Consider the following 10,118-nt stretch of genomic DNA (forward strand, 5'->3'; position numbering starts at 1 on the left):
CGAGGAGATGGATGTGCGGCAGGCAGAGCCGCCCGCCTGTCTTCAGGCACAGCAGAATCCCTACTTTGCTGTGGGAGCGCAAGCGGGCAGCGGATGCCTTTACTCGCTGATGTAGAGGCAACATTTTTAAACGTCACGCTCTCGATCAGCCTTCCAGCCGTATTTTATTGATGACTTTCCCCAGGATGAGAGGAAAGACCCTCTCCCCCCGCCGTCCTGGGGTTGGCCAGAAGCGCCGCGCTGCCACTTGACGACCACCATGGCAGGCTCCTGGGAAGGGAAGGAGCGGGTTTCCCCCGGAAAAAAGGAAGAAGGAAGGAGGGAAGGAAGGAGTCACCTGTTGGGCGATGGCTCCCGGGTGCCCCTGTCGGACTCCTCGCCTCACCCGTGGGGGTTATGTCGCTCCCCCCGCCACCGCCTTTCTGCCGCCTCCACCCGCCGAGCGCTACAGCCCCCCTGGGTACAGCCGCCGCTCAGGATCTGCTCCGCGCAGACCTTTCGAGGGAAGGGTTTGCCATGCACTACTCGGACCCCTGCGCCGGCTGCGAGTCAATGTGGAAAGAATTAAGCGCAGAACAGTATTTTTTTCACCTACTGCCCCGACTCTGTTTAATACTCGGCGACAAAAAGGCGAGCGCCCTTTGAAAATAGCCTTAGACGTTTAAATAAAAGATAATCTCCAGGGACATCCATGGCAGTCGTCCTATAGATTGCATAACACAATGTAGAAAAAACCGCAATGCCCACCTTATTTAAGCACACATACACACACACATATATATATATGTAAATATGTGAAGAAAAGCAAAATCATAATCTCAAATTCCCGGTTTCTCCATCTTGCTCCTAAGCGATGCCTATTTTGCATCTGCTAGGAGGTTTTACACTGGATGGCTGAGGCGGCACCGAGAAGGAAATATTGACTGAAATGGAGAGCAAGGGCCCTGCATTGCTAAACGCACTCATCATATTTCTGGCTCAGAATTGTACTCAGCTGCACTGGGAACGGCAAAAAGGAAGGGGAAAAGCTCCTATTCCCATTCTCACAGAGACGACCGCGATGATGAAAAGTTGCACGCCTATTGATCTTCCGCGGGCACAGTACGGGCAAGTTGTAGCCAATTACTTAAGAAGCCTCCAATAATTACAAATCAAAGGGACTAGCTTGCAAGACATTGAGGAGCCGAGGTTTGGACTTACATTTTGCACATGCAGAGAGCAGGTATAGTCTCTGTCGCTCACTGGGTGCGTGGAGTGTGCACAGTGCAGAGGCCACAGGCAAGTGCTAGGGCGGCTTGTTCCAGCAGCGCCCTAGCACTGCTAGGAGGGAACAAGCTTTCTGCCATTAGCAGCACTGCTTCCACGGTTGTATATGAGGCTTGAGAAACGTGCTGAAGGCTGCGAATTTGACTTTCAAAGTGTTTTGCTGGCGATTACTCTGTAAAATAACGTCCTCTGTCTTAAGCGACAGGATGTCAAATGCCCCTCGTCCCCTCTCCCGCCCCGGTACAAGTGCAAAGAGATGCCTGGCGGTTCCCTGACTTTGGAATTTTTTGGCACTTTATATAACCCCAGAGCCTCCTCAGTTCTTTTTGCAATGAAAGCAAGAAATACGTTGCGCACGAAATCACTTCTGGCATTTAGTAAACAAAACAAAACAAAAAAATTAAGGTGTTTTCACAGAATGTCATTAGGCGCCGTTAGGGTATTTGTATCCAACACGGACGGCTCCCAAATGGCTTGAAAAGGAGATAAAGGGCCTGTTGAATAAAAGCGACGCAGGTATGGTTTACGGGCCGCGAGGATCGCAGGTGACTACACCAGCAGCAGCGCGCATAGGACACCTCCTGCACAGTTTACAGGAGACGGCGGAGCGGCCTCAGCCGTGACACCAGCTCTCCGCCGGCCCTGACCTCGCTCTCGACTCCTGCCCTCTGCGGCTCGCCCCGCTCCCGCGGCGGGCAGGCGGTGCGGGGGCGGCGGGAGTCGCGGCCCGGCGGGAGGCGCGGCCCGGGGCGCCGGGGCCGGCGGTAATTGCGGCGCGGCCGCCGCCACCGCGGGCCGGAGCGGGGAGTTTTCTCCCCGCGCGCTGACTGGCACGCGCCCCGCGCCCCGGCGCCGGCACCTCCGCGCAGCCTGATTGGCTGCCGGGCCGCTCCGGGCCGCTCCGCCCGCGCCCTCATTGGGCGAGCGCCGCCGCCAGCGGTACTTCAAAGCGGGCGCTGCCCGCACTTAGGCAGAGTTTGGCCCCGCCGCGCCGGAGTGTCCTTAGTGCCGCCGGGCAGCGCGGGGCGCTCACCGAGCGCCGTCCCCTCCGCCCCACCGCCCAGCCCACGGACGTGCTATGGCTACGTCTATCCTCGGGGTAAGTCGCACCGCGCGCTTCCTCGCGGCTTCCTCCTGGAAAAACTGTCGCTGCAGCCGCGTTGCGGCTGCCCCTTGCCGAAATCGCGTGGGCCCGCGGATGGGAAGTGATCCCGGCCCGCCTCGGGGGATTTCATTGCGGGCTGCCCATCGGGTCGTTCCTAAAGAGTTTAGCCTGAAAACTCGCTGGGCCGGAGAGAAGCTGTGCTGCTTCTGCTTTCTTTTGTCTAGTTCTTGATCTGGTTTGGGATTTTTTTTTTTTGTTTGTTTGTTTTTTTAACTCTACCTACGCTCGATTTCCAAAGATTTTCGCCGGCCCGGCGTTGCACGAGGCGACAGTCGGAAGGCTCCGCACACTGCTCGCCTTGCTGCCATCTCTTTTTTTTCCGTCGCTCCTGTACGGTTGCTCGAGGAGACGCCGCATTTCGTTCCCACGGGATTTTTGGTTTAACGGCGGTAGGCTCGAGCAGCCCTCTCGGAACACGCGTGTCGCTTGTCCCCGTCGGGACCCGCTTGCGAGGTAAATCTCTCGGGCGATGAGACCGGTCTCCGTCGGAAAACGAGTTGTGCCCAGCGTGGCAGGGCTGGAGCCTTCCTCTAAAATAAGAGAAAACTTTTCCGCGGTCTCGCTCGTTGCGCCGCGGTTCTACCCGCGCTGCCGTGTCTCCGCGGGAGCCTGGCGAGGCGGCAAGGGTTAGGCTGACGGGCCGGCTTTGTCTCTTCCCGCAGGAAGAGCCGAGATTTGGAACGACTCCCCTGGCCATGCTGGCCGCCACCTGCAACAAGATCGGCAACACTAGTCCCCTGACCACCCTGCCCGAGTCTAGCGCCTTCGCCAAAGGTGGCTTCCACCCCTGGAAACGCTCCACCTCCAGCTGCAACCTGGGCTCCAGCCTCTCGGGCTTCACGGTGGCCACGAGCAGGGGTTCCAACGGACTGGCCAGTGGCACGGGCACCGCCAACAGCGCCTTTTGCCTGGCTTCCACCTCGCCCACTTCCTCGGCCTTCAGCAGCGACTACGGCGGCCTCTTCTCCAACTCGGCGGCGGCGGCGGGCGTGTCCCCGCAGGAGCCCGGCGGGCAGTCGGCCTTCATCTCCAAAGTGCACAGCTCGGCGGCCGAGAGCCTTTACCCTCGGGTGGGCATGGCGCACCCCTACGAGTCCTGGTACAAGTCGGGCTTCCACTCCACGCTCTCGGCGGGCGAGGTGGCCAACGGAGCGGCCTCCTCCTGGTGGGACGTGCACACCAACCCGGGCTCCTGGCTTGAGGTGCAGAACCCGGCGGGGGGGCTGCAGAGCTCGCTGCACTCGGGCGCCCCCCAGGCCTCGTTGCACTCCCAACTGGGCACCTACAACCCCGACTTCAGCTCCCTCACCCACTCCGCCTTCAGCTCCACCGGCCTGGGCTCCACGGCCGCCTCGCACCTGCTCTCCACCAGCCAGCACCTACTGACCCAGGAGGGCTTCAAGCCCGTGCTGCCCTCCTACACGGACTCTAGCGCGGCGGTGGCGGCGGCCAGCGCCATGATCTCGGGCGCCGCCGCCGCCGCCGCCGGGGGCGGCTCGGCCCGCTCCGCCCGCCGCTACTCGGGGCGCGCCACCTGCGACTGCCCCAACTGCCAGGAGGCAGAGCGGCTGGGACCGGCGGGGGCCAGCCTGCGGCGCAAGGGGCTGCACAGCTGCCACATCCCCGGCTGCGGCAAGGTGTACGGCAAGACCTCGCACCTGAAGGCGCACCTGCGCTGGCACACGGGCGAGCGGCCCTTCGTCTGCAACTGGCTCTTCTGCGGGAAGCGCTTCACCCGGTCCGACGAGCTGCAGCGGCACCTGCGGACTCACACGGGCGAGAAGCGCTTTGCCTGTCCCGTCTGCAACAAGCGCTTCATGCGCAGCGACCACCTGAGCAAACACATCAAAACGCACAACGGGGGCGGCGGGGGCAAAAAGGGCAGCGACAGCGATACGGACGCCAGCAACTTGGAAACGCCGCGCTCCGAGTCCCCCGACCTCATCCTGCACGAGGGGGTGGGCGCCGCCGCCCGCGGACCGGGCAAGGAACCTACCGCGGGCCCCGGCGACTCCTAGGGGCAGCGCCGCCGGAGCCGCTCGGACTCAGCCCCGCGCCGGCCGGAGGGACGCGAGCCGCCCCGCCGCCGACGGCGCCCCGGGCCGCAGCGGGGGCGGGCCGGTGGACGGCGGGGCCGGAGAGGCGCGGCCCCCCTCCCGCCCGGCCAGTAGGTACCGAGTGACGCTTTCTTCCGTTTCCCTTTTCTCTTTCTCTTGGAAGGCAAGCATCCTAAGAGAGGCTTAAGGTGAGAAATACAGCTGCAACTCTGAGACGGTCCCTCTGTATCCCATAAACATCTGTATAAATAGGGTTCAAAAAAGAAGAAAAACAGGAAAAAAAAAAAAAAAAAAAAGAAAACCAGATCGTGTTTCCTTATTTTTCTTGTAAATGTTGATCTGATAGGGGGGTTGGGGATTTTTTTTTTAATTGGTGAATTCCTGAAATTCAGGGAGGTTTTGGGGTTTTGATTTTTTTTTTAATTATAAATTTCTGATGCACTTTGTGGAAGTCAGTATATATGTAAAAGATATTTAAAATGTTGAGTTAACACTTCACTCAAATACACGTAAGTTAAGGTCTCTTAAAGAAATTAAATGCGTTTATCTGTATGGAAAAAAATCTTGACATATTTTCATTTTGGTATTATTAAAGGACTCTGAACAATATACTCACGGGTTTGTTCTTCTTCGTGTCCCCTCCTTCCCCCCCGCCCAGTCCTCGCAGGGGTCACTTTTTGAGTAGGAGCCCTTGCACCCCTTTCCATCGTCCTTACAGTCACTATGATTAAAAATGCAGTCAGCAATGATATAGCTGGGAGGGGATGGGACCAGCCCCTGAGCAAGGCGCACTAAACCACTCTGCTCGCTCTTTTCAAGCCGCCTTTGCTTTGATTTACTTTTAAAGAAAACCAAAACAAAAAACCAACAAATTTTAACCGAGTCCAAGCCCTACTACAGCTGGAAACCATGCTGAGACCTAAGTGGCTATAGTGAAACCGTCCCCAAAATCGAGTGAAGACAAACTGCGTTGAGGAACTATTTATTTAATTTTAAAAGCCTTCAGCGCCACAAGGCAGCCTAGACTGGGAGGTGATCTCGAGGGAATAAATCGCTAGAGTCAATACTCCGGAAAAGACATTTCATGCCTAAATGAAAATCTTGTTAAATGTTATTAATTTTGACTTAGAGCACACAGCAGCCCCCTGTGCCTTGTATTCCCTTATTAGGGATTCATGTCTTATCAAATATCTAATTAATCTCCTAGACATCATTTGTTCTGGCCAACTTTATCTCAGCTGGTCCACGGGGAAAACTCCGAATATTCTCCGTGACAAAGCTCCCTTGAAGATCCTTTTAATTGTCCAAATTAACTGCACCAAATTTGCATGTCAAACGGTAAAGGGCAACCTAAGATAAAATGTAAACGTTTTAAAAGCCCCAAACTAAGCACTTGATTTGATAACTAGGCTTTTTAATGTTATGGAAGACAACTGCTCCTTTCCTTTTCAAAGACAGTTGATCTATGCAAATAGTGAATTGGAAATGCTTATGTCCCCATGCAGTCAAATGGTCCTTGCATGTTATTTGAATATCAGTGGCTTTGCTATTGAAAAGGTTCAAGGATGCTCTCTGACTTCTTTGTGATTACTCAGTGCAGCGTCTTATTCTGAAGAAAAAAAACTCAGGAATAATTAAAGGCTGGGCTAAGGCCTGGGAACACATTTGGGACAGGAATCTCATTTAGACAGGCTCTTTCAAAATAAGGCACAGTTAAATTGACCAGAAGGCAATTATTGAAATGAAAATTATTTTCACTCCCTTTGTCTCCTGACCACCAACCTAACAGCCACAGTATTTTTTTAAAGGCAAATTGTTAAATGAGATAATTGTGTTATTAAAAAAAAAAAAAAGAAGAAGAAGAAGAAGAAGAGGGTGAGGAAAAAAAAGTTAATTTACTCTGGCCGGTACAGATTGAATGAATACAAATATTTTAATCCTCCATAAAACAGGGAATGCAAATAGCATCGAGAAACGGATTCTGCTGTCGGCCACCAACTGGAATAAAGACGTTGCGTTAAAGAAAATACATCTGCCGTGAATACTAATAACCGCGTCCCACCTCCTCCGCGCCGCTGTTGCACAAAAGCGGCCGGGCAGCGCCGACACCGCCTGTGCCCTGGGGCGGCGGCGGGAGCCCGGCGGGCCGTTCCGCGGGCTGGGGGGAAGGAGCCTCCCGGGAGAGGCACCTCGCATCACAGCTGCCGGCAGCACCTTCCCCGAGAGCCGCTCCGGAATTTTCCTGGCCAAAAGCATCCCGGCAAGGCGTCTTCCCTGCCGTCCCGGCCGGGTGCCGGCAGGTTTCCCGGCGGGCAGGGGAGGGGAGCGGGCGCGGGGGACGCGCTCGGGCGGCGGTAACACACAGAGCGGGCCGGGCGGCGGGACCCGGCTCTCCTCCCTGCCGGGCGGCCTGGGGGCTGCGCAGGAATGCACCCGCGCGGGGTGCTGGGCAGAAGTCAGCTTTGTTTTCGATTTATAATAAAACACATCAAAGGACACCATGCAGGTCCAGTTTCTGCCAGGCCGGGGTTACAATTCTCAGCTCAGTGATCAAGGACCTTTTTGCATTGCCTTTGCCCCTTCGGGTCAGAAAACGTCCATCACTTCAGACTCCCCAGAAACGAGGAAGGGAGCAGCTCTGGGCCGCAGTGCCGGTTCGTTTAACCAAGAAAATAGAAAGCGTGTCACCTTTTTAAAAAATAAATGACACCATTCATTCGTAAATGTTGGAGATAATTATATGGTCTGGGGAACTTCTGCACAAAATAAAAAAAAAAACAACAAACCAACAAACCCCAAAAAACCAACCCAACCAAAAAAAAAAACAAAAAAAAAAAAACCAAACCCTAAAGAACAAACGATGTGAGAACCCGAAAAACAAATCTGATTTCGGTCTTTGAATCCGTAGTTCGCTTCTTTAGTAAAAGGACGCCAACCCGAGAGCAGGAGAGCACTGGGAACAAGAAGGGTGCCCTCTCGGGCCCCGGCGGGAAGGGTGGCACAGGGGAAGCCGGGCTCCCCGCCGCCTTGGCCCCGCTCGCCCCGGGCTTGCTCGTGAGCTGAGCCTAGCTCCCATTTACAATCCCGGTCCAGCTATTGCTGCCCATTTCCACACCTCGCGGACAGCAACTTCATCTTTGCTCCGAGAGCCCGTTAAAACACGACAAACAACCAGCCAGCGACGGCAACCACTACAGACGGGAGACAGTAAAATGTCAGGAAAAATGATCTACTAAATGACATTCGATCGCTAGGTCCCCCGTTCGCAGGAAGCGCGTCCCTTGCCCCCCGCGGTGAGTTACAGACCCAACGGCTCGTTTTACACTTAAAAGGTAACATTAATGTTTTTGTTCTAATGAGATTATATATAAACACCCGATCTCGTGCCTGGACGGCCTCTTAATTGCGTCTTTTAATTCAAATGGAAACTTTATCTGCGGGAGCTGTAATTTATTTGCAGCCATTATCTGTTCGCCAGGATCCTCTCCCACCCTTCCAAAACGCAGATGAAGGGAAGCTAACAGACAGCCCGCCCCTTTGAGTAATTGCTGTACTAAGTGTTTATTTTAAGTGAGAATAATTTAGCTACAAATTTCCTCAAGGAATAACATCCTTCACACATTACAAAAAGGAGAGCAGGAGCAAGACCGAGCGCGCACACCGGGACGCTCGCGGCGCTGCCCCGCGCGGGGCCGCACGGCGGCTGCCGGGCGCCACCTAGAGGCGCTCCCGCGGCGGGCGCGGGCCGGGGGCGCGGCCGGGGCGGCCGCGGGGGCGGCGGCGCTGCGCGGGCCGGGCAGCGGCAAGGAGCCGGCGGCAGGAGCGCGGGGGCAGCGGCGGCTGGGGAGGGCCCCTGGGAACGGGCGGGCTAGCGTGCACTTCTATGGGAGACGGCGGGGTGGGACTGGCCCGCAGCAACCGCGCGCACACCCGGCCCGGGGCAGCCGGCCCGGCCTCGCCGCTCCCCGGGCCGCCAACCGGAGGGGCGGCCGGGCCCTCGACGGTCACCGCTCCGCAATCTCCGCGCGGCCCCGCACCTGCTGCCGGGCGCGGCTCCCGGCGGGCACCCGCCGGCGGGCCCCGGGCGCGGCTCTGCCGCCGCCGCCGCCGCTGTTGTTCCACAAACGAGCGGCAGCGCTGCTCCCGAGATGGGCTAATTGGTACCTGGCTGGCAGGGCGCGGGGTCCCTGTCCGCTCCCCGGCACAAAGTAGGCTGCTAGAAAATTTGAAATTGCCTTTCAGCCTAAAGCTGCCTCACCTGAATGTCATAATTACAGTAATTATGTACATCCAAATTACATGCTAATTAAATTAGAATCAAATCGTTCTAAATCGAAATCAAATGAGGTAGCGAGAATTAATCAATGACAACATAAATAGAGAGCTTCCTTCAGGGATATTTATTGTACCGATCTGAGCAGGAGCCCCATCTGGGAGTAACCCGTCTATTTACTTTCGGAGTAGCAATAATTTATTGGTAGGCGTTAATTCTAAGCCATGGGTCCGGCGGGGCGGCACGCTCGAAAAGAGGCCCGGGACCCCTCGCCCGAAGCTCCCCGCCGCCGGGCCCGCACCGAGAGCCGCCCGGCGGGGCCGGAAGCCCAGCTCGCCCCGTGCCGACGCAGCCCCAAGCCCTCGGGCCAAGCCGCAAAAGAGCGCCGGGGAGAGCCGCCCGCCCGCTCGCCCCAGGAGAGCTGCCGGGCCCCGCTCCGAGGCCGGCGAGTCCCTGCCACGGGTCCTGCCCTCCCCAGGCTGAGGGAACCACCTCAGGGCGCCGCGGCCCCCGCTGCCCAGCCCCGCAGAAGGTTAACCCTATTCCGCAGCTCTTACGAAGATAAATAAATAAATAAATAAGGGAGTAACGACATCGCTGGAGCTGCTCTTACCTCCATCCGCGGAGCGACAGCACCTCCTGCCGGGCCCCGCCGGCTCTGCCGAGCGCCGCGCTCGGCCCGGGGCGACGGCGGCCCATGGCCCCGCGGGCCGGGGCGGGGCCGGGCGCGCGCAGCCGCCCCGCGCCGCGGGCGGTGCCGGCGGGGCCCGTGAGGGCAGCGGGCCAAGAGCGCCCCGGGCCTGCCCCGGCCCGGCCCACCCCCGCTGCCCCGAGCACTTCGGGCGGGCCCCCTGTGGCGAGGGCTGCCCCACTTCGCGGCAGCCGGCCTCTGGGCCCCGAGGGTCGCTTCCGTACCGGTGAGGGGACACAAACTGGCCTAGGGAAGGTAGCCGGAGCGAGACACTGCCTGCGCGGCCACTGCAACCTTCCCCTGGCAGTGTAAGACAGATACATCCAAAGTCTCATGACTTTTCTGCCGTCTCTTCCTATGCGAAAAGGCAGGATACACTGTTTAACTACATGGAAAGGAGTAAAGTGCAGAGCCCACAAACGAGCATACAGCCGGGGATATCGAGCTGTCCACTCTTATTCAGGTGGGAGTCAATTGCATTGTAGCTGGCATGATTCCTGAGCTAAACACAAAACAACTGGAGAGACCCTTCTTTGAAACGGAGACACCTTCCAGCTTTTCCTCTTTCCTGCTGCACTTAACACAAAAATGTTCATACCAGAATATGCCTTTTCCCCTATCACATTACTCTGTCCTCTCTTACACAGAGGTTTTGTTTAGATTACT

The 10,118-nt window shown here is 57.1% G+C and overlaps 1 protein-coding gene across 1 annotated transcript; it reads left to right on the top strand.

Annotated features, from left to right (window-relative positions):
- Window positions 1-2,344: 2,344 nt before the first annotated feature.
- On the top strand, window positions 2,345-4,449 carry SP9 (Sp9 transcription factor). The gene is made up of 2 exons (XM_030241770.2): window positions 2,345-2,365; window positions 3,094-4,449. Exons 1-2 carry the CDS (start codon window positions 2,345-2,347, stop codon window positions 4,447-4,449), a joined length of 1,377 nt encoding a protein of 458 aa, XP_030097630.2.
- Window positions 4,450-10,118: the final 5,669 nt, after the last annotated feature.

Source organism: Serinus canaria, chromosome 7, assembly GCF_022539315.1.
Source record: "Serinus canaria isolate serCan28SL12 chromosome 7, serCan2020, whole genome shotgun sequence".
NCBI lineage: Eukaryota > Metazoa > Chordata > Aves > Passeriformes > Fringillidae > Serinus > Serinus canaria.

Bases quoted from the DNA above. Each gene is read 5' to 3' on its own strand.
- SP9 (XM_030241770.2), top strand. From the start codon at position 2,345: ATGGCTACGTCTATCCTCGGG. The intron at 2,366-3,093 runs GTAAGTCGCACC...CTCTTCCCGCAG, and splicing joins TGGCTACGTCTATCCTCGGG to GAAGAGCCGAGATTTGGAAC.